This window comes from Mustelus asterias, chromosome 2, assembly GCF_964213995.1.
Source record: "Mustelus asterias chromosome 2, sMusAst1.hap1.1, whole genome shotgun sequence".
In the NCBI taxonomy this organism is placed as follows: Eukaryota; Metazoa; Chordata; class Chondrichthyes; order Carcharhiniformes; family Triakidae; genus Mustelus; species Mustelus asterias.
The window spans coordinates 138,048,882-138,073,739 of NC_135802.1; the positions used below are offsets into that span (position 1 = coordinate 138,048,882).

General features: G+C 43.4%; 1 protein-coding gene across 1 annotated transcript; it reads left to right on the forward strand.

Moving 5' to 3' along the window:
* The first annotated feature begins 1,790 nt into the window (after positions 1–1,790).
* Positions 1,791–24,308, forward strand: aldh5a1 (aldehyde dehydrogenase 5 family, member A1 (succinate-semialdehyde dehydrogenase)). Its single transcript, XM_078241926.1, has 10 exons — positions 1,791–2,107; positions 4,205–4,288; positions 10,711–10,881; positions 13,359–13,475; positions 15,977–16,120; positions 18,709–18,852; positions 21,444–21,602; positions 22,156–22,325; positions 23,174–23,232; positions 23,414–24,308. The coding sequence occupies exons 1-10, from the start codon at positions 1,817–1,819 to the stop codon at positions 23,617–23,619; spliced, it is 1,545 nt and encodes a 514-aa protein (XP_078098052.1). The 5' UTR covers positions 1,791–1,816; the 3' UTR covers positions 23,620–24,308.
* The last annotated feature ends 550 nt before the right edge of the window (positions 24,309–24,858 follow it).

A 24,858-nucleotide genomic window follows, 5' to 3' on the forward strand; every position in this document is an offset into this window, starting at 1 on the left:
TTCAGGAACTAAATCAGGAGATGTGTTTTTGCATGGAGTGTAGTAGAAATCTGGAATCTCTTACTGAAGAGGTTGTGCCCTCTAAGTCAATTGGAACTTTCAGGACAAAAAGTTTATTTATTAGTCACAACTAGGCTTACATTAACACTGCAATTAAGTTACTGTGAAAAACTGTGAGGCAGCAGTGCTAACCACTGTGCCATCGTGCTGCCCTAAAAATTGCAGCCACGGGAATAATGAGAATGTTGAATGCGAACATTTTAAGAAGCATTTCAAAAATGAAAGATTTTAATATCCACCTTCATTCTTCCTAATGCCCATATCACCTTTTTCTTAATCTGATTAAAATCTCAGTTACAATGGTCTAACTCTACGGTAATAATTGGATTTGAAACACTTTCAGGAATTTTAAACAGGCACTAAAGTTGAATGGTCAAATAATCCTTTCAATCGTTAACTGCTCATTTTAAATTTAATACCCTGCCCATTGTGAGTAAATGATGCCAGTTTGAGCTTTGCTTTTCTTACAAAGAGCTCACACAGTACAGCATTGTTTGATTTTTTTGAGGAGCCAGCAACTATTCTCCATTAAAAAGCTGATTGGTAGTTAACAGGTAGGTGTACTTCAGTCAGCTGGCATGACTTGCTGGAACATTGAGAAAACATTTACAATAATGATTTATCTGTAAGTATGTAGTGATGAAAGAATTAATTGGTCACCGTTGGTATTCAGTTACAACTCAATATGATTTGGAATTTGAACTAAAGTTCCATGCAACATGTATAGTGCAAAAACTGAATGCAAAATGATTGGGACTTTTACCCAACAAATATTCTTTACACCCCCAATGCCAGCATTCCTTATGGATGCTGTTTGTTAGTTACATTCTTTGTTGTGACTGACATATTATTGTAATGTAGGAAACACATTTGCAGGTCCTGTGAAACAACAGTGAAATAATGAGCTGATGATTTATTGTTTGTGATATTGGTTAAGGGATAAATATAATTTCAGGACAGCAGTGAGTATTCCCCTGGTTCTTTCTGTGCTGCGCTGGCTGTTCTAGTTCTAGAAGCATGAAGGAGAGCAGTGAAAAGTCCCGGACTTTTAGAATGGAGTAGTATCCAAGAACCTGTGGATGGGAGAGAATGTGGGGAGGGGGTATGGAGGGCAGGTGGCAAGAAAGGAAGGGGGTGACATTTTGGAGGAGTCCCTCCAATGCACACAGGTGCAGCTCTTCCTCACACTTTTGAACTTGACCACAAAAATACAGCCTGCCCGCTGCTGCTCACCTTCCCACGCCAACCGTATTTTGACAGCATATTACCTTGGTTGATTGGCTTACATACAAGCCTTCAATTATTCATAGGCTGCCAATCTACACCCTAGCTATTACTGTAACACTACATTCTGTACCCTCCTTTCCTTCGCTGTGAATGGTATGCTTTGTATAGCGTACAAGGAACAATACTTTTCACTGTATACTAATACTTGGGAAAATGAAACAAATCAAATCAAATTTCAGCTAGTATATTACGGAGGTTGGCATGAGGGTGCGCAAAAGGTGGTGCGGTGGTCACCCAACACATTTTAGTGCCCACACTGCCACTCAAACACATGCCAGGGTGGGGGGCATAAAATGTAGTGCAGTGAAAGTGGGGTGCTGGCTGGATGCTGGGGTGTCAGTGCAGTAATCCTCCTGTCCTGCAGGGGGCGCTATTGTGCGCCAGTGCCCGATTGGCTGGTGCCCGCAGGGAGGCGGGGTGACTCTTGCCTCCCACTCGCTGTCTCCTCGGTTTGCCCAGTGCGGGGACGATGCTGCGGGGGGTGAGGAGCGGAATGTGGGCGCTGACAGCGGCAGCGGGCCCCCGCCCCGGACCCGGACCCCGGCTCCACTCCAGCCGGAGCGAGTCCGGCCTGAGCCGCTCGCAGGCTTACATCGGGGGCCGCTGGCTGGAGGCGGATGGCGGGGCTCTGTTCCCGGTGCTGGACCCGGCCACCGGGCAGCTGCTGATGGAGGTGGCGGATTGCGGCCCGCGGGAGGCCCGGGAGGCGGTGAGAGCGGCTCACAGCAGCTTAGCCAGCTGGAGAGCGGCTACCGGCAAGGTGAGAGCCGGGGAGGGGGGACTGACAGAGGGATAGGACTGGGCTCCCCCTCTCCCCCGCCCCTTGGACCCCCCCTCTCTCTCGCCCCCTTGCCCCCCCCCCCTCTCTCTCACCCCCTTGGCCCCCCCCCCTCTCTCTTACCCCCTTGCCACCCCCTCTCTCGCCCCCTTGGACCCCCCCCCCTCTCTCTCACCCCCTTGGCCCCCCCCTCTCTCTCGCCCCCTTGCCCCCCTCTCACCCCCTTGCCCCCCTCTCTCTCACCCCCTTGCCCCCTCTCTCTCACCCCCTTGCCCCCCTCTCTCTCACCCCCTTGCCCCCCTCTCTCTCACCCCCTTGCCCCCTCTCTCACCCCCTTGCCCCCCTCTCTCTCACCCCCTTGCCCCCCTCTCTCTCACCCCCTTGCCCCCCTCTCTCTCACCCCCATGCCCCCCTCTCTCTCACCCCCTTGCCCCCCTCTCTCTCACCCCCTTGCCCCCCTCTCTCTCGCCCCCTTGCCCCCCTCTCTCTCGCCCCCTTGCCCCCCTCTCTCTCGCCCCCTTGCCCCCCTCTCTCTCGCCCCCTTGCCCTCCTCTCTCTCTCGCCCCCTTGCCCCCCCTCCCCTCTCTCTCACCCCCTTGCCCCCCTCTCTCTCACCCCCTTGCCCCCCTCTCTCTCACCCCCTTGCCCCCCCTCCTCTCTCTCTCGCCCCCTTGCCCCCCCTCCCCTCTCTCTCGCCCCCTTGCCCCCCTCCCCTCTCTCTCGCCCCCTTGCCCCCCCTCCCCTCTCGCCCCCTTGCCCCCCCTCCCCTCTCTCTCGCCCCCTTGCCCCCCCTCCCCTCTCTCTCGCCCCCTTGCCCCCCTCCCCTCTCTCTCGCCCCCTTGCCCCCCCTCCCCTCTCTCTTGCCCCCCTCCCCTCTCTCTCGCCCCCTTGCCCCCCTCCCCTCTCTCTCGCCCCCTTGCCCCCCTCCCCTCTCTCTCGCCCCCTTGCCCCCCCTCCCCTCTCTCTCGCCCCCTTGCCCCCCCTCCCCCCTCCCTCCTCTCTCGCCCCCTTGCCCCCCCTCTCTCTCACCCCCTTGCCCCCCCTCTCTCTCACCCCCTTGCCCCCCCTCTCTCACCCCCTTGCCCCCCTCTCTCACCCCCTTGCCCCCCCTCTCTCACCCCCTTGCCCCCCTCTCTCACCCCCTTGCCCCCCCTCTCTCACCCCCTTGCCCCCCCTCTCTCACCCCCTTGCCCCCCTCTCTCTCACCCCCTTGCCCCCCCCTCTCTCTCACCCCCTTGCCCCCCCCCTCTCTCTCACCCCCTTGCCCCCCCCTCTCTCTCACCCCCTTGCCCCCCCCCTCTCTCTCACCCCCTTGCCCCCCCCTCTCTCTCACCCCCTTGCCCCCCCCTCTCTCTCACCCCCTTGCCCCCCCCTCTCTCTCACCCCCTTGCCCCCCCCCCTCTCTCACCCCCTTGGCCACCCCCCCCCCTCTCTGTCACCCCCTTGGCCCCCCCCTCTCTCTCTCTCACCCCCTTGCCCTCCCCCCCCTCTCTCTCTCTTGTCCCCTTGCCCCCCCCCCTCTTGCGCCCCCTTGGCCCCCCCCCCCCCTCTCTCTCACCCCCTTGGCGCCCTTCTCTCGCCTCCTTGCCCCCCCCCCCCCCCCCCCCCCCTCTCTCTCGTCTCCTTTGGCCCTCTTCATTTTGGCTTCATGTTGCAGTGTGCTGACTTTTCTTTCCTCAGGTCAGGAGATCCCAGTGTGTCATTGTGTCAAACTGCATTGTAGACACTTTTAGCAGTCACTGGCAGGAGGGAAATCAGCAGTACTGCCGTGCCAGGTGAGTTCTCATCAATCTTGTTTCCTCTGCCAGTGAAGGTGGGCAGAGGCAATGTTTTCATCTGTTTGTAAACAATAAATCTGAAAAACTAATTGACGGATGTCCGTGAATCCTGGTCCACAGATAGGGCATGGTGGCCCAAGGAAGGACGGATTTGTTTTTGGCAAAATCCTTGGATTTTATTTAAAGGATCTGTTTCATAGAATCCCTACAGTAAAGAACGAGACCATTCGCCCCATTGAGCCTGCACCGATATATATATATATATCTTTCAGTTTGCCATTTTTGATTCTTCTGTTTTCAGGAGCGAAGTAATTTATTAAGAAAGTGGTACGATTTGATGCTAAAAAACAAAGATGAACTCGCAAGATTAATTACTGCAGAAAATGTAAGTGAAACACTAATGTGAGTAACTAACTGAAAATACATTGTTCTTTAATATGGTATGGTTATATCAGTTTTATCAAAGTAAATTAATCAGGGAAAGTAGCATATCTATTTCACTAACCGTTAAATCAAAATTTCAAAAGATTAAAGCAGTAAGTAGAATCTGAGGGTATGATATGGTGTGTGTGTTAATTTTTTACTGTGCTGAGTAATTCCATAAATTCAAAAGTAATTGAGCAACTCATGAATTGTGTAGGATATCCATAGAAGTGAAACTCTTAAGCCAGTAGTAAATCTGAGTTCTTACTAGCTGTTGATGTGGTCACTGACACGCGATCTGTGCTGTGTTAAATCCTTAATGAAACAAGAGATTAATTGTCTGGGCCTGTTTTGTCTTCCCATGTGCAGGGTAACATTATGAATGAAGACTGATATAAATTACAGGTTAAAGTTGGTTCTTTTATGCAATAGTGCTAATGTGTAATCAAGCTGATATAAAAACGTGACTTTCAAAACTAACTGGATAACATATACTTTTGGTTCCACTATCCCTAGACTGTCACTCTGCTTGTCCGACATTCAGCGCTGGCTTAGCAAAGATTTTCTCCCAACTAAATATTGACAACACTGAAGCCATTGTCTTCAGTTCATGTCACAAACTCCTTTCCCCAGCCACTGGTTCCATTCCTCCCCCTAGCAACTAATTGAAGCTGATCCAAATTATCATCAGATCAAAGCAAATTACTGCGGATGCTGGAATCTGAAACAAAAACAGAAAATGCTGCAAAATCTCAGCAGGTCTGACAACATCTGTGGAAAGAGATGTTTCAAGTCTGGATGACCCTTCATCAAATTATGAACCTTGATATAATGGTTGGCACTGAGATAAGTTTCTGACCACATAGCTACACCATCGTTAAGATTGCATATTGCTGTAACATCGCTTGACTCTACCCTTGCCTCCGTCCATCTACTGCTGAAATGCCTGCCCTGTCCATGCCTTTATGTTTTTAGTCATAAACTCCAGGTCACCCTTTAACAGCATACCATCTGTTAACTTGAGGTCATCCAAAGCTGCTGCCCATGCCCTAACTCACACTGAGCGCACGGACTTAAATTATTGTACTTCGTTAACAGGAAATTCCCAGAGTTTAACCTGTTTCAGAAGATTCAGTTTAAATATTACCTTGTCATTAGTACCAGAATTTGATGTATGGAGTTGAGATGTATCCATGCATGCAAGGCAAAAAAATGTTCTTGTAAGTACTGGTCAGTCTCCTGTAATATTGCACATGGTAATTTGCAGTCCTCAGTGATTTGCTTTCCCTGCTGTACGTCATCACGTGCTTTGCTGCGCACACTGTGCTATTTCATTCCTTTGTGCTCTTCCACCATTTCCTTATTCCCCATCAGTAGTGCTATGACATCTCCTTCGAGTTTCGTGCTTGACCACTATCTTCTGTCTACTTTGATGATGCTGTCGTGAACATCGCCTGTAACTATTCATCCCTCACTCCTATTGACTTCCACCAAAAAGCAGATGGCAAGTGGTTAGAAACCCTATCGCTCTCAATCTATTTCTCTCCTCCTCTTCTCTTCACCCACTCCGCCCCCCCCCGCCCAAAATTCTGTCCCCTTAGAGGCTTTGTTTCCTTTCAAAATCCAACTTGTTTAGTTTTTTATCACGAACATTAGAATGACGAAAGGCATTCTGTCTGCCTCCCTCTATCTGTATGTCTCACAGGTGTCAGGAATTGGAATATTTACATCTTCTGTCAGCGAATCAGGTGAGGGAACTGAAAACTTTGCACTTGCTATAAAATTGAAATTGAGATTTTGTTTTTGAGCTAAGATTGAGGAAAAGATTTTTTCCACTTCATATACCTTCTGAAATTTCTAATACTGTCTCTCTCTCTCTCGCATGCACACATGGTCACACAACACTTTTTTAAAAATTGAGTTTAAAATATCAAAAATGTATTTAATTCTGTAACTAAAATATTTAAAGTATGTTATATTAAAGCATAAGATGGCTTAGAATCATAGAATCCTACAGTGCAGAAGGAGGCCATTCGGCCTCGCGAGTCTGCATCAACCACAATCCTACCCAAGCCCTATCTCCATAACCCCATATATTTACCCTAGCTAGTCCCCCTGACATTAAGGGGCAATTTAGCATGGCCAATCCACCTGACCCACACATCTTTGACCCAAGCCAGGAATTGAACCTGGGTCCCTGGCGCTGTGAGGCAGCAGTGATACCTACTGTGCCACTGTGCTGTCCCTGAACATCTTGAAGTTTAGGCAAGGTTACACACTAGTTTTATTCTTACAACCTAACTGTTATTAAGTTAAGTCAAGTTTAATAGTCACTCATTTCAGTTTAATTTTTATTTTCACCAGGGAACACTTCAGATTGGATTGTACTGGTCAGCTTCAGTTTATAGCTTAGAGTCATAGAAGTTTACAGCATGGAAACAGGCCCTTTGGCCCAACTTGTCCATGCCACCTTTTGTTTTAAACCCCTAAGCTAATCCCAATTGCCCGCATTTGGCCCATATCCCTCTATATCCATCTTATCCATGTAACTATCTAAATGCTTTTTAAAAGACAAAATTGTACCCGCCTCTACTACTACCTCTGGCAGCTTGTTCCAGACACTCACCACCCTCTGTGAAAAAATTGCCCCCCTGGACACTTTTGTACCTCTCCCCTCTCACCTTAAACCTATGCCCTCTAGTTTTAGACTCCCCTACATTTGATAAAAGATATTGACTATCTAGCTCATCTGTGCCCCTCATTATTTTATAGACCTCTGTAAGATCACCACTCGGCCTTCTACGCTGCAGAGTTTGTAGCCCTTTTATTTTGGTATCAGTGAGGTGTGCCTCTGGTTCACACAGCACAGATGTCACTCACTTTTGTGTCCTTTCACGGAATGTGAGCATCATTGGCTATGTCAGCATTTATTGCCCATCCGTAATTGACCTTGAGAAGGTGGCACTGAACCACTGGCTTGAATTGCTGCAGTCCATGTGGTGTAGTGTACCCACATGATCTGATGATGGAGAGAAGGTAAGGTCATTGATGAAGCAGCTGAAGATGGTTGGGCCCAAGACACTAGCCTGAGGAGCTCCCGCATCTATGTCCTGGGGCTGAGGTGATTGATCTTCAACAACCAGAGTTGTCTTGCTTTGTGCCAGGTTTGATTCCATCCAGTGGAGAGATCCCCCCCCCCGATTCTCATTGATTTCAATTTTGCTAGAGACTCCAGATTCTGTATTCTGTCAAATGCTGCTTTGATCCCGAGAGCAAGCACTCTCACCTCACCTCTTGAGTTCAGCTCTTTTATCCATGTTTGGAGCAAGGCTGCAATTAGGTCAGGACTAAGTGTCCCTGGAAGCAGGTTATTGCTGTGTATGTAAATGCCCCTTGATAGCACTGTCGACAATATTAACCATCGCTTTTCTGATGTTCAAGAGTAGATTGGTGGGGCAATTGCATTTATCTTTTTCTCCATTTCATGGACATTGCTGGCAAGGCCAGCATTTGTTGATATCACTGATTTCCTTTGAATTGAGTGGTTTGCTCGGCTATTTCAGAGGACAGTTAAGAATCAACCACATTGCTGTGTCTCCAGAGACGCAGGTAGGCCAGACCAGGTAAGGATGGCAGATTTTCCTTCCCTAAAACCTTTTACAATAATCAATTATAATTGTCATGGTTACAATCACAAATGCCTAGTTTTATATTGCAGATTAATAGAATTCAGATTCCACCAGCTGCCATGATGGGCTTTGAACCCATGTCCCCAGAGCTCTAGTCTGGCCCTCTAGGTTACTGGTCCAGATTACCAGTATAGATTAGCTAGATTACTACCTGGTCAGAGGATGGGAAATCTGCAGTTAGTGACCCATCTCCTGATGTTACAAAGCCAGTCTACCATCTACATTAGACATTACTACTGTGTCACTGTCTTCCCCTTTTTATTGCCTGGCTGCCCTTTGTAAACCTGTTGGATTTTCTAAATCCAATCACCACTTTTCAACAAGCCACTGCAGCTTGAAATGACAAATCCATCAAGTTTAGATTGGAGTTACTGTCAACTGAGGGCAACTTGTGCTTCATTACAGCCTTGGTCCAAACATGGACAACAATGCTGAATTCCAGAGGTAAGTGTGATTGCCTTTGACAACAAGGCAGCATTTGACAGTGTGTAGCATCAAAGAGCCCCAATAAAATGGGAATAGAAGGAAACCTCTCCAGTGGTTGGAGTCATTCCTGGTACAAGGGAAGATAGTTGTGTTTGTTGCTGAATCACCTGAGCCCAGAATATCCCTGCAGGAGTTCCTCATGGCAATATCCTCGTCCTGACTATCTTGGTTGCTTCATCAATGATCTTCTCTCCACCATAAGGATAATAAAGCAGTCTATGTCCGCACACATCAAAACCTGGATGATATCCATGCTTGCATTGCTAAGTGACAAGTAACATTTCAGCCACACTGATGCCAGGCAGTAACTATCTCCAACAAGAGAGACTCTAACCACTTCTCCTTGACTCTCATCCATCACTAAAGCACAGCATCAACATCCTGGAGGTCACCGTTGGCAGGTAGTATAACGAACTGGACTGGGGTCAGTTTTACCTCAGTTGCTGGATAGCTGGTTCATGATGCAGAACAATGCCAACAGTCCACCTGTTCCCCGTACCAGTTGAGGTTATTCATGAAGGCTTGCCTTCTCAACTTTGTCCCATGCCTGAAGTGTGGTGATCCTCAGGTTAAATCACCACCAGTCAGCTCTCACCCTCAAAAGGGTCATCTGGGACTGTGGTGACTTTACCTTTACCTAACTGGAACAACCACATAAATACTGTGGCTGCAAGAGCAAGTCAGAGGCTGGATACTTTGCAGTGAGTAACTCACCACCTGACTCCCCAAAGCCATTCCACCATCTGCAAGGCAGGTGTTAGTTGTTCAATGGATCCATTTGTCTGGGTAAATGCATCTCCAACATTCAAGAAACACAATCCCACCCAGGACAAAGCAGCCAATTTGGCCAATTAGCAAGGTACAGACCATGCCAAAGTGACTCACCAAAGCTGCTTTGACAGCACTTTCCAAACCCATGGATTCTACCACCTAGAAGAACAATGGCAGCAGATACATGGGGATACCACTGCCTGCAAGGTGTTCCTCAAGTCGCACACCCTCCTGATGTGGAAATATATCACTATTCCTGGATCTCTGGGTCAAAATCCTGAAATTTCCTACCTACTGGTGCTGCATGTGGCTACATCGCGTGAACTGTATTGGTTCAGGAAAGTGGCTCACCCACTACCTTCTTGAAGACAGTTAGGGATGGGCAATAAATGCTGGCCTTGCCCATATCCTCTTAATAAAGGGAAAAAGGAGCTAGTAGCACTAACATTTCATTGGCTATAATATGAAAGGCACTGTAAGGTACTAGGTACAGTACCAGAAGAACTGTACTTAAATTAATTGGGTGAGGGTGGTCAAATTGAGGTGAAGTGGATTTACAAAATGCCCAGGGCTCCCAATGGACTGGCATTCCATGTGGTATCTAATGTGAACAAGTGAGATTAGCACCTCACAGTTGACCCTGTCTCTTTCTCATGTTTAAACCCTGAATTTAGATTTGTACTCCAGTTTATCATTCACGTGAAGTCCAAATTACTTTGCATTTAAGAGTAAGCAGGACTACTGCGATATTATTTTGCATCGGTGACAAAGTACAATGTCTGGAGTACAGTGTCTGGAGTATTGATGCATCATTCTCAAAACATGATATATAGTTTTACACTTGTAGAGCTTTAACTTCGCTGGATTGTGTGTTAATATCTGATCCCTGAACCAGTTTATAATGCTGAACTTAGTTTTTTTTTCAATCTAGACTACGTGCCCTCCATGTTCTGCATCCAATATAGAACATAAGAACTAGGAGCAGGAGTAGGCCATCTGGCCCCTTAAGCCTGCTCCACCATTCAACAAGATCATGGCTGATCTTTTCGTGGACTCAGCTCCACTTACCCACCCGCTCACCTTAATTCCTTTACTGTTCAAAAATTTATCTACCCTTGCCTTAAAAACATTCAATGAGGTAGCCTCAACTGCTTCACTGGGCAGGGAATTCCACAGATTCACAACCCTTTGTGTGAAGAGGTTCCGCCTCAACTCAGTCCTAAATCTGCTCCCCCTTATTTTGAGGCCATGTCCCCTAGTTCTAGTTTCACCCGCCAGTGGAAACAACTTCCCTGCTTCTATCTTATCTATTCCCTTCATAATCTTTTATGTTTCTATAAGATCTCTCCTCATTCTTCTTGTGTTGTGAATACTTCTATATTTGATTTTTGCAACTTTTTAGTAGAAGTCCTAACTCTTGGTAAATTGCCCTCTTTAGGGAAAACCACTGAAAGAAGCCTTGGGTGAAACACTGTACGCTGCATCATTCTTGGAGTGGTTTTCAGAAGAAGCTCGTCGAGTGTATGGTGATGTTGTACCTACTTCTTCCCCTGACCGTAGGATCCTAATTCTGAAGCAGCCAATAGGAGTAGCAGCTGTTATAACTCCTGTGAGTATTACTCATCAAAGCTGCCTGTTTGCAGTGTTACATCATTGATGCCTTGGTAGATGGAAAACTTATTTATGATATGTTTGGATCTAAGTTTCCTATCATGTACTGCAAATTGCTCATGGTGTATATGTTACAGCCGAATCAAATTAATGCCATACTATTAATGGGTCACACGTGTAAAAGTTTTAATCCCTGGAAGATTATAATTCGGAATAATGCTGCCTGACGAGAGGTAAGATGATTTGCTGTTAATCACTCTGCTAATGACCATCGTCCTGGGTCTGACGAACATAATAACTCAGGATACTGAGGAATTTAGGACACGTTATGTGATTCTACTGCTGGTGGCGTGCCTCACTGGTTGAGATATCACCGAATGTGAAGTTTGTGGGTTAAAGCCCTATTTAAAGACTTGAGCACGTAATTAAGCGCAAACAGTATTGACAGAGTGCTGCATCATCATGAATGATGTCTTCTGGACAAGAGTTTAAATGGAGCTCCTTCTGCTATGTTTTGAAGAAGAACAGGCAGCATTAAGTCAAATGCAAACAGTGTATAAACGTTTTTTTGAAATGCACGAGGTTGGCTAGAGAAAACTTTGACTTATAATTTCCAATAATGGGAAATCTTCATGCAGAGGACATGGCTAAAGTATTAAATAAACACTTTACATTTGATGTTACCAGAGAAGTGGATAATATCAAGGTTACACTGTAGAAAAAGAAGAAAGTTATGGGCATCGTTGTGATAGAGGGTTTGCATGAAAAAGACTAGCATTACTGAAAGTTGGTAATTCACCTGGTCCAAATGGAAGACATCCTAGCTTGTTGGGAGAATCAGCAGTAGAGATAGCAGATACGTCTGTCACATTCTTTCAGCTCTGAATGAATGCAGCAGTAGTGCTGGAGAAACAGAGGGCTTGTAATCTTATATCACTGTTCAAGAAATTGGAGAAGGGGGATTAGTCAGGAAACAACAGGCCAGCCAATCTAACATTGGTGATATGGGAGTTATTAGGAATGATTACCAAGGCCAAAATAAACCTTTATTTGGAAGGATATGGGCTAATCAAGGAGAGCCAGCATGGACCTGTTCCAGGCAAAATCATGTCTAACTAACTTGAATGAATCCTTTGCGGTAGCAAAAAAGGTTGTTCAAAGTAGTTTTGCCAATGTATATATGGATTTTCGGAAGGATTTCAGCTTGTGACACACAGGAGGCTTGTTAAGATTGAAGCCTCTGAAATTAAGGGGGAAGTGTTGGTATGGATCTGGAAATGGCTCAATGGCTGAAGTACAGGGTGTGGGTGAATGGATATTTTCCAGTCTGGGAAATGGCTTGCAGTGACGTTCCACAAGTATCAGTTTTGATTCATCATTTTTCTCAATTTTTATGAACAACCGGGCCTCTGGTATAGGCAGCAGCATTATAAAGTTTGCAGATGATTCAAAAGTTGGCAGTATTGTAGATTGTAGTGAGGATAGATATAGACTCAAAGGTGACACAGACAGGATGGTGAACTGGGCAGAAACATGACGGGCGAGTTTAGTGTGAAAAAGTAGTGTGTTATATGTCCACGAAAAGAAAACGTACTATATATGGCACAATTTTGAATAGTTTGGCTGCCTTGATGGCAGTATCCATCCATTCTTATAGGAGACAGAGCAATGCTTAAAATCGCTAAGAGGCTTGACAGGGTAGATGCTGAAAAAATGTTTCCCCTAGCTGGGGAATCTGGAACATGCAGTTGCAGTGTTAGAATAAGCGGTCAGTCATTTTGGACTGAGTTGAGAAATTTCCTCACTCAGGAGGATTATGAATCTTTAGAATTCTTTACCCCCCACAGCTGTTGATGATCAGGCAGGGGGCCCAGGCTGGTACTGCTCAAAGGGGCAAAGTGCCAATGCCCAGGAGGTACCGTGGCACGGCCCACCGGGCAGTACCAAGGGAGCAGGTCCTGATGGGGGACAGGGCCTCTGGGGGCGATTAGTAGGGGGTAGGGTCTCTCGCTGCCACTTTGCATTTGGTCTGAGTGACGGGGGGGGGGGGGGGTCAAGAGATCGGGGTTGCTGGAGGAGGGGGGTTCGAGGCGTGTTCGGGGGGCCAGCGATGAGGGCCTAGGGGCTGACCAACGATCAGGAGGCCAGCAGTGCGGGGTTACTGTGCATGCGCCAATCTCCGCTATGACAGATCAGCGCATGCGCAGTGGACCGCTCAGCGCTATGCTGCTGGCTTCTCCAGTGGGAATAGGCCCTGCCCCTGATTTTCAGCATGATTCACGCTGAGGCACTCTGCAGTGCACAGAGTGTGGGAGATTCATTTTGAAACTCCCGCTGAATAAACCAATGGGATTTACTCCAGGTTTTACACAAATTTGACGCTTAGAATTTTGGGGGGAAAATCGCCCTTGTAATCTTCAACAGAGTAAACTGATTTACTCTGAAACTGTCTAATTCATGTTATTTTATTTGTAGTGGAATTTTCCCAGTGCTATGCTCACGAGGAAGGCTGGGGCAGCCTTGGCGGTCGGTTGCACAGTGGTGGTGAAACCAGCTGAAGATACTCCACTATCTGCATTGGCACTGGCAGAGGTAAGTTATACCGGGTACCCACCTGAGGAAGGAGCAGCGCTCCGAAAGCTCGTGGTTCCAAATAAACCTGTTGAACTTTAACCTGGTGTTGTGAGACTTCTTACTGTGCCCACCCCAGTCCAACGTCGGCATCTCCACATCACGAATACATACAGCAGTTATTAACAAAACCAAAACTAATTGAAATCTTGGATTTGATGCGTCACGGAAAAGGGAAAAAAACAAAAGGACCAAATGCACTGATATAGCCTTCAATTAATCTCAGTCCCGTGTAATCCTCCCATCAATTATCTTCTTGGCGATGCAGAACACAAGAGGCCTTTAGCCAATTTAGGCAAACTCTTCTCAACAAATTCTCTGGTTGTGAATATTTATATATATATATTACTGTTATGATCCCAGTTGATATAACTGGGGGAAGGTCCCAGAATGGAACCCTGACTCAAAAGATTGTAGCTTTTTTAAAAGCTAATTAGCTTTTAACAACAAGAGAAAAACATTGTTAAACATTACAAGGCTGATTATGACACAATACTCCTTAGCTTCACAAATACATACAAATTTTAATCTTCGGTTATAGTAGTCCCTTTCACCACACAGGCTGTCTGTGATCAGACACACTCCACTCTGAACCTGAGTGAATCGTTGTTGATTTCTCCTCAAAATCCCCATATGATTCTTGCACCATGAGCCACCTTGTTTCACTGAACTCCAATTTCCACACAAGTGATTTCAAATTCCACTTTCAAAAAGACACTTCCAAATCTTCTTTTAAGCAACGCTTTCCTTCAGCTGCTTCCCATCAAAGTTTCGTTTTCAGGTTTAACACTTCCCTCTTCAGGATTGTGTCTCGACAGTTGCACAAACTCTTCACAGTTGTTTTAACCATTGATTCCCAGATTGTATTAAGATGGCCTCAAACCTTTGATTTACTTCTGAAGTCTATTTTCCTACTTTAAATCTGGTTACTACAATTGTCTCTTCAATTCAGAACTCTTTATCTGCTTTTCCCTTGAATTCTCGTGAACAGTACCTTGCTCAGCTTCTTGGTATCTGTTTCCTTAACTTCAGTCTTCCTTAGACATTCTTTCTGTCCTGGTCCCCTGGTTGTCTTGACTTTGTCTGGTACTTTGGGAAATCTGTCTATTTTGCAGTCCCCTTGTCCTGTCCAACTTTTCTTCTGCAAGAGCTGAAAGATGCTCTCTCCCTGATCTCCCATCTCCAACTGCCAATATATCTAGCTAAAAACTAAACTCAAAAAGCCTTCATACCTTAAAAGGTGCCCCGGTTGCTAAGAAACAACTTCATGCTTCTGCCAGTTTTTATTTACTTTTCACGCCATAACTTCTCTAAGCACAATAGAAGCAGTTCAAATCGAAACCAAAACCCCCATATATACGAACGTCTTTGCCCAGCATGAATCTAACACTAGGTGTACTCTTGCTTACACAGCAACACTAAATTAAACTCACTTAAAACTATACCTTATTTCTAATATTTACCAATACAAATATAAATAATTTAAAACTACCTTTGTTTTTGTGATATTAGAGCTAAGGTGATATTACACAGTCATTAAGATGGTATCTTTGATTAGTAAATTGCCAAACCAAACTTCTACACTAGTGCTGGGTTGGGGCTGATTTTCAGTGGTTAAGCTGTTGATTTCTGTTCAGTGGGAGAAGGGAACAACCAGAAAGACAAAGAGGTCTTGCCTTCTAAAGCTAGTGCCAGAAACTTCAACAGCGCTAACTTTAAAAGCAAAGGCAGCTCATAAACCAATTTATTGGTTTCCAGTTGGACCTCGCCTCAATAGATTATCATTTCATCTTCTGTAAGTGGAAATGTGTTGGCACCTCCGAGGTTACGTGTAATGTGGGTGTTATCTTAGCATCCCGAGTTACTTAATTGATTTCAGGTAGCAACGGTAATTGCTGTAGGAAACTCCAGGGTCACTGTGAGAGTGACCAGTTAGAGAGCAAGCAGTCTTAACAAAGCTATGTAACAAAACTTTTTCACACTAATTTCCCCTTGAACCAGCACTAACTCACAACAAGACAGATCATCTTTTTTCTTACGCAGCCTACCAAACCCTCTTCATGGTCTTTTAAAGAATTGCCCTTACCAGAGGATTGGAAAAAAGTTTAATTATGTATTTATATTTACATATGCATTTGTGTATGTCTCCATATTGTACCCAGAATTAACATCACCTATTGAGTATCCATCTCAAAGTTTGCTCAGAAAGATTGTGCATAAAACTAGTTTTATTTTGAATCATGGAAAGAGATAACCCTGGAGTTAAATCACTCCAGATTTATGGATCATATACAAGACATGGACAAACTAAGTCAAGTATTTGCATTTGTATAAAATTCAGCTTTTAAAAAAAAAAGCTGACTTTTCAAGTAGACCACTACAAAGTGGAGGCTTCACTTAATTCCAGAGGTAAATGTTTCTCAAAAGTAATTTCATTGCATTGATGTTTCTTGTTTCTTTAGCTTGCAGATCAGGCTGGAATTCCTCCAGGGGTTTTCAATGTAATCCCCTCTTCCAAGTCCAAAACGCCTGCTGTAGGAGAGGTACTTTGTACAGACCCTCTTGTTGCTGCAATCTCTTTCACTGGTTCCACAGCTACTGGGAAGGTGGGTATTTTGGTGCATGATGGTAAAGCTAACTTTTACTGATACATCTTGTTACATTGCTGATAATTTGTCTGCAAAGTCTTTGATGCAAAATCTTTTGGAAACATTCAGTTACGGCACGTGAGAAGCAGATGGGATGCGAGTGTTTCATTTTAATACTGGAATCAGTTGCCGAGATGCATAGATTTAATAGGCTGAGATTTGTCAAATCCTTGGATAACGTGAGCAGACTGGATTGGACTTGCTCATTTTAAATCATTGGAATATACTTCATGAATCATGTAAGAAACAGGATCTAATGGTGTGACTCATTGCACAAGCCTATATAATGTATACACCTGAAGTAACTTGATTAAATAAAGTGTATATATTATGCCAACTATTGTGATTTGACCTACATTGAATAGCCTAAGCACTAACCAATGAATAAGAAAGCTATCCCATAGCTACTGAATAATCTGGTAAATAAAATAAGTGGTATAGTACTCCAGGGATGTATTATCCGGTACTGTTATTATCTCTATTTAAACTTGGCTGGTTGTCCCAAATCGGGTATGAGTGTTCTGGAAAGAAGGTAACAAGACAGCTACCCTGTGATCTCAGTGTGGTATTCTTGATTTGCGTAATTGGTTTCATGAAACTGCAATGTTATCCATGGTCAGGCAGTTCAAAGTATATTCTGGCAGAATTCACCAGTTGTTCAAAGCTGCGTGTTTGTGTGTGCATCTATGTGCACATCTGTATGTACATGCATAAAATACCATTGCTGTCCAGACTACTCGTTCACCTTCACTCAAGTTCAAGCCTTTCCAGCTTATGATTTACCAACAACTTTAAGACTGGATCAACGTCATCATCAGCAGTCTGTACGACTGTGACTGGTGATTACTTCCTTTCCTACTGCTTCAATGCCTAGCGATTTCATTCCACTCTTATCCACAAGCTCCCTCCTGTGGCACCCTTTCTGTGATTTCACTCCTGCCTGTTGTAACACAGCTGTTTATAGGTTCTCTGGTTATTTCTCCTTCCCCCATCTGCACAGTCATTTCAGAACAGCCCCCCAAGTACCCATCCTAATCATCATCATCATTCATGTTCTGTCACTTGTGGATGTAATCCACAAGCACATCAACACCAGCGGTGTGCCTCAGGGATTGGTGCTGGGTCCACTGATATTTGTCATTTATATTAATGATTTGGATGAGAACATAGGAGGCATAGTTAGTAAGTTTGCAGATTACACCAAGATTGGTGGCATAGTGCACAGTGAAGAAAGTTATCTCCCATTGCAGTGGGCTGACGAATGGCAGATAGAGTTTAATTTGGATAAATGTGAGGTGATGCATTTTGGTAGATTGAACCAGGGCAGGACTTACTCAGTTAATGGAAGGGCGTTGGGGAGAGTTACGGAACAAAGAGATCTGGGCGTACAGGCTCATAGCTCCTTGAAAGTGGAGTCACAGATGGATAGAGTGGTGAAGAAGGCATTCAGCATGCTTGGTTTCATTGGTCAGAACGTTGAATACAGGAGTTGGGATGTCTTGTTGAGGTTGTACGAAAATTGGTAAGGCCACACTTGGAATACTGTGTACAGTTCTGGTCACCCTATTATAGATATTATTAAACTAGAAAGAGTGCAGAAGAGATTTACTAGGATGCTACTGGGATTTGATGGTTTGAGTTATAAGGAGAGGCTGGATAGACTGGAATTTTTTTTCTCTGGAGCTTGGAAGGCTGAGGGGTAACCTTATAAAGGTCTATAAAATAATGAGGGGCACAGATCAGCTAGATAGTCAATATCTTTTCCCAAAGGTAGGGGAGTTTAAAACTAGAGGCCATAGGTTTAAGGTGAGAGGGGAGAGATACAAAAGGGTCCAGAGGGGCAATTTTTTCACACAGAGGGTGGCGAGTGTCTGGAATAAGCTGCCAGAGGTAGTAGTAGAGGCGGGTACAATTTTGTCTTTTAAAAAGCGTTTAGACAGTTACACGGGTAAGATGCATATAGAGGGATATGGGCCAAATGCGGGGCAATTGGGACTAGCTTAGGGGATTTTAAAAAAAGGGCGGCATGGACAGGTTGGGCCGAAGGGCCTGTTTCTATGCTGTAAACCTCTATGACTAGAATCTCCTAACTTTTCCTTACTGATGCTAGTTGCCCTAAGTTGTCACTGAGTTGAACTTTGTGTTATAAGTTTCAAGTAAAGAGAGCTTTATAATGCAAGTTATTGTAAGTGAAGGGAGTTTTTCCAAACGTGGCAGGAGTTTTTTTAAATGTCGTGAGGGGAATTTTAAAACGGTCAGTGTAAGTGAGGGCAGCTTTATAAATGGAAACTTCAAATTAGTACACAGTTTGTTATTGCTAAAATGAAAGAATATTGATTTGATTTGCCAGTGTCAACCTGAAAACTGGCTATTTAATTTTGGTGAATGATTAGGGAGTCAAGTGTTCCCTGTGCATTACAAAACCAGAACCTGTTCTTGATTATTTTATTAACACATTGTGCACAGAGAAAGCTCCTGCCTCTACCCTTCCTATAGATTGAAATTCAGAAAAAAGTGTTTTGACAAGCTACAGTTACGCTTTTCAGATCCTCCTGCGTCAAGCATCTGACACTGTGAAGAAGGCTTCTATGGAATTGGGCGGACTGGCTCCATTCATTGTTTTTGACAGTGCTGATCTGGATAAAGCTGTCGCTGGCGCCGTGGCCTCCAAGTTCCGAAACTCTGGGCAGGTGAGTAGCTTGAGACAGAGATCAGATCAAGAGTTTTGAATTAAAGGACCCTTTGCAGAGCTTCTTTACGAGGTAAGAAATGGAAGTGTATTCCCAAATTAACACTTGAAAATGCTCCTCAGTTGTTCCTCCATTATACTTTCAGAAACTTTGTTTAAAGGCGCAGATCAGGATACTTTGTGAAGCACTCCCTGACATGGCACTCTAGAAAAAGTCCAAGTTGCTCACAGGCTCCAGTTAGCACTCACTACAGTGCAATTTTGTGGGTATGAAATGCTAATTTTTAGATTGTATGCAACATAAAAGTGAAAATTAAGAGTGACTTGGGGGCAGAGAAGAATTTTCAGCAATTTGCATGGAAATACATAGAGTTTATAACACTGAAATAGGCCGTTTGGCCCAACTAGTCTATTCCATTGCTTTATGTTCCACAGAAATCATCTTCCACCATTCTTGTCTTACCCTATAAGCATAACCTTTCATTCCTTTCTCAACACATCAGTGTTGTTTGCTTCAGCTACTCCTTATGATAATAAGTCCCACATTCTTCAGGTAAAGAGGTTTCATCTGAATTCATTATTAGATTTATTATTGACCACCTTATTTATGGCTCCTGGTTTGGGAACTGGAAACATCGCCCTTAATATTAACCCCTTCCACAACGGATGGTAGATGGTTAAAATATTTTAAAACAATGGAACGTGTCCCTTACCGCAACATACATGCTTGTTGCTGTATATACAGTGGTGGGTTTTGTGTTAGAGGCTGGACACTACGTTAATGCATCAGGCTCCGACAATGCAATGCCCACCCTGATGGTCTTCTCCATCCCATTGCTGAGATTTCTTGATGCTGGGACAATTATTTATCGTTAATGCAGATAAGTTTACAAATACTATTTAACATTGGTGAATCTGCTTAACAGCATCACATAATCACTGAAAGGGAAAATAAGCCAAGGGAAGGGTTTTATGATTAAGAAATGATGCACACTATCCAAATTTAACATTTCAACAAATTCATTGCTGCATTTACCTACACGTAACTGTTGGGGTGTTGTTAGGTAATCAAAAACACTAGATAAATAAATAAATGCCAAGGTGCATGGGAAGACCCGTCACTTCTGAGTCAAGTAGTAACTTTATTTAGACATGTATCATTCTTTCATCATCAAGATCCTGGAACTCCCAAGCTAACCTTCAGTGGGTCAAGAAGGTGGTTCACCATCACTTGAGAGGAACTTTGCCAGCAATTCCCATACTCTTGACAGTTTTTTTAAAGTTGTTTCATTTTTCCTGGCCATTCGAATACCATAATTCTTGATATTCCATTTAGTCTGGCCTGTCTATAAGCAAATGCCTTGCCCTTTTAATCTTGACACAATCTCTCTGTGGTCAATTACCACCAACCTCATATGGTTTCAGTAAGGAAGTTTAAACAATTTTTGGTTGCTGGGGTAGGGGGATGTTTGAGGTGATCAGAATGATGATGGCTTTGGAGATTGATGCAAGTTCTGTTAACAGCAAAAGTACATTTACAATATCAAACCCGTATAACCCTGAGTTGTTTCAGGAGCAAAGTCAAAGGCAGCAATATTGCTCATGTACAAAGGCAATTAATGGAATTCAAAGTGGTAGGAATGATTCCTGAGCTTTAGTTTAAAGTTTATTTATTAGTGTCACAAGTAGGCTTACATTAACACTGCAATGAAGTTACTGTGAAAATCCCCTAGTCGACACACACTGGCGCCTGTTCGGGTACACTGAGGAAGAATTTAGCATAGCCGGTGCACCTAACCAGCACGTCTGATAACACCCCTTGTGCACATTAACAATTGATTATTAATGACAATTAGTATTTCATTGAAACTACTTTAATCTCTTATCTCATAGTCTTTGGCTAACGATTATGTACTTAAGGGCTTAAAATTTTCCTTCCAAAATGAAATCCCCACTCCTATTTCCTATAGGCCAGTAGGCAAGCTTGGCCTCCATTTGGCACCTCCCCATTATATGTGATGGGGGCCCAGACCACTTTCTATCATTCTCTGGCAACATATAGAAGTTCAAACAAATGGTTGTGCTAATCCCCAGGGATCCCATCCTTCCCCCATGATTTCTGTTTTGGTCTTGGGGATATGAAAAAGCTCAAGATTTTAAAGATCAACACTTAAACACTCACTGATTTTCATTATCTAGAACCAGCACCATAAAGATATTCACAACCATACTGTAATTGCTTAGCTGGTACTGATTCTAACTTCTGCTTTATACCATTTTTTTCAGTCAGATGTGTATTAACCTCTCATAATTCAATCATTTTTGAGTTCAGAATCAAATTCAAGATTATCAGCTATTTGTGTTCTGTAATTTATGGCAGTCACCTATTGGTTTTAATTTCCAAAAGCCACTGTAATACTTTAGAAATAGCCCAGTGCTTATCTATTGGAGCGATTTAGTTATTTTTCCACTTAGTGAGGCAGTTCCATTAGCTGCCGTACCTGAGCACCATTCATTGCTGCCTGGAATCTGACTTGTGCTGCATATTTGAATATTGACATTTTATTTCTTTTGATTCCTGCTGGAATGCAGACTTGTGTCTGTGCGAATCGGTTCCTTGTGCAGGAGGGCATCCACGATTCTTTTGTAGAGAAGATGGTGAAGGCTATGAATCAGGAATTGCGTGTTGGAAATGGATTTGATGAGCTGAATACACAGGGTCCCCTCATCAATGAAAGAGCTGTGCAAAAGGTAACAAGCTACCTGTATTCAATCAAGGCAATCCACGTTAACTGTAGCTAAAATAGCTCACGTTAGCTCAAAGGTTTCCAATGGTTTTTATTCATTCATTATTTCTTCAGAAACTGTTGTCAGAATTAAGGGATCCTGCACCAAACTTTCCAAATTAACCAACAATAAATTGCATTCATATAGCACATCTAACGTAGTAAAATGCCCCAAGGTCATTCACAGGAAATTTCCAAACATAATTAGACATTGAACCATGTCAGGAGTTATTGGAACAAATGACCATAAACTTGGTGAAAAAAGGAGGTTTTAAGATGTATCTTAAAAGGATGAGATAAGGAGTCTAGGAAGGATCTAGACAAGTGAAAGCATGACCGTTAATGAAGGACTAAGGTAAATAATGGAGCTAAGAAAGTCCAGAGTTGGAGAAATGCAGGGTTGAAGGGCGAAAGGAGGTTATGGTCATAGGAAGTGGGGTAGATCGTGGAGGGATTTGAATTCGAGGATGAGAGTTTTTAATTGTCAAACACTATTATCTCCTAATTCTCTGTCCCAGGTCGAAAGTCAGATAAGTGATGCAACGTCTCGTGGTGCCTGTATTGTGACTGGGGGAAAGCGACACAGTTCTGGAGCAACATTCTTTGAACCAACTCTTCTTTCTAACGTCACAACAGACATGCTTTGTGCACAGGAGGAAACGTTTGGACCTTTGGCACCTGTTCTTAAGTACGGAAATGGTCAATATTTTATTAGAAGTATTTACAGGAAGCGGGGGTGAGGAATTGTAGTCGAGGAGAAGCTGTAGGAGTTTGTGGATATTGGTCCATAAGCTATCCCTGAAAAGGGACACTGAGAGGTCGAGGGAAAGTCAGAGATGGAACCAAGGGAAGGATGAAAATTGGAGGCAAATTTGAAATTGTCCAGTTTCAGAGCAAGAGTACAAACGACACTGCAGTCCGTGTACTGGAAAAGGAGGTGCTGGAGGGAAATTGAACAAAGATTGTTCCATATATCTTATCAGAAGAAAGTCATGGCTGGGATCCACTTGGGTTCCCACATGGGTTTAAACTTGTCACATCTCTTCCGTTCATCATAACTGGAAAAAGCTAATTGACCTGAAATGTTAGCTGTTCTCTTTGCACTGATACTGTCAGACGTACTGGGTATTTCCAGCATTTTCTCATTGTGATATCTCCCACTCCAAAAAAAAATCCATGTGTAAATAGATCCATAATCCGATTCACTCAACGTCTTCCTCATACACCCACACCCCCCCAGCCCACTTCCCACTGCCCCATCAACAAGGTTCTTGCACTTGATGTAAAAGGTATTCTGAAAAACAAACAAAAATTATTGCTTGCCATTATTTGTATCACCCTCATTGTGATCTATCATGCCCTGCTTGAAAGAGTAGTGGGAACAGATTTAATTGCATCTTTCTGCAAGGGATTGGATATATATATGTAGAGGCAAATTTGCAGGCTCTGGGGAAAGAGAAGGACTAATTGAACAGCTCTAAGAGCTGGCGAGTGAGGCTGAATGGCGTATGATGCCATGCATTTTTGTGCTTGCAGGTTTCGGACTGAGGAAGAAGCTTTAACTATAGCCAATGCTTCCACTGTAGGTCTGGCTGGTGAGTACATTAGTGAGGCATGACCCCATAGCCTTGCTTTAAAGCAATGCTGAATTAAAATGAAATTGTCCGCTTTCAGTTCTCACTGAGTCAAGAAATTGTTTCTTGTTTGATGGGGTAACAAAATTTCTTCCAACTTTATCCAGTCACCAGTGAACTTTATTATCTGCTACCATTCTAGGTTACTTTTACTCCAGAGATCTTTCTCAGATTTGGCGGGTTGCTGAACAGCTTGAAGTTGGAATCGTCGGTGTGAACGAAGGACTGTTATCAACCCCTGAGGCGCCTTTTGGAGGAGTTAAACAGTCCGGCCTCGGGAGAGAAGGCTCCAAATATGGCATCGATGATTATTTGGAAATCAAGTATGTGTGTTTTGGAAGTTTATAAGACTAGAGAGATAAATATTAAAACCATGTCATCAATCACTGCCGTTATCTGTGAACTTACTTGAAAACAATAAGCTTACATTAACAAATGAAATAATGCTGACAACATGGCACTTTTTAAACATTTACTGATCATGTTGCTGATTAGAGGCAAAAATATCCCCGGCATGTGAATTGTTAGGGTAAATTCAATCTATGATTTAACTGTAGTTTGGTTCCTCACCTATTCTGGACACATTAAACATAGAATGCTTAAGCACAAATACTGGTTTATACTACAACATTTGTGATGTTTCTAAACACTGTTGCACCAGTTTAGGATCATTTGGTGTCAAGTGTCTAAAGTACTTGTTTCTGAATTTTAACTTCTAATTTCTATTATCTAATTGTTAAAAATGCTGAATTAAAAATCAGTATTTATTAGCTATGTGCAATACTGTGACAATTACAAAACATTTAATTTTTTTGAGTTTCTTATAATTGCCAAGTGTCTCTGTGTCAAACTTGTAAATTGTTTGTATTTGATCTGTAACCATGAATTATGTTATTTAATAATCCAAATTAGTTGCATGTGGAACAAAGATCCACTGACCTAATTAGGTTATGGATGTATAAATTGAATCTCATTAATACCTTGTTATAGTTATATTAAACTATGTGTCTTGAGGCAATAAATTTTAAAGCAATGTACATGATGTTGAACACTTTGTTCTTTACCCTAAGTTAATTACTATGTTTAGTTATAATCTGTTTTCTGTTGGACAAAGGCAAATCGCCAAAGAACATCAAATGGTAGGTTACTCACCTTAGAAATGTTAAATGTCTTTGAAAAGACAGCCAGCTTAACTGGGAGGAATGAAAAGGTTGTTGGAATGTCTATTTAATGTAGGAACAACTGCTATTAGCCTCTTTTATATTCATTGAATGAAGGTAGCCTCAGTTACGGCATAGCAAACCATCCACTTTCTTTTTCTGTAACCACTTTCACATCTCTGCACTTCTTTAATTTGACCTAAAGTACATTTTTTTTATATAGCTTAGATTCTGAAATTCCCTTCCTAAACCATTCCATTTCTCCATGTCATTCTCCTTGTTTTTAAAATCTACCCCTCTGATCAAGGTTTGAGCATCTGTCTTCATTACATGATTTTTTTGTCAAATTTAGTGCAATAATTTTCCTTTGATATGTCTTTGGGTCCTTTTTTACTAGCTTAAAGGTGCTATATAAATGCAAGCTGTT

What these genes read in the sequence shown, in the direction of transcription:
- aldh5a1 (XM_078241926.1), top strand. Translation starts at nt 1,817, where the DNA reads ATGCTGCGGGGGGTGAGGAGCGGAATGTGGGCGCTGACAGCGGCAGCG. An exon ending in GTTCCACAGCTACTGGGAAG is followed by an intron (nt 16,121 to 18,708) that starts GTGGGTATTTTG and finishes TACGCTTTTCAG; the next exon opens with ATCCTCCTGCGTCAAGCATC. An exon ending in TTCCACTGTAGGTCTGGCTG is followed by an intron (nt 23,233 to 23,413) that starts GTGAGTACATTA and finishes CTACCATTCTAG; the next exon opens with GTTACTTTTACTCCAGAGAT.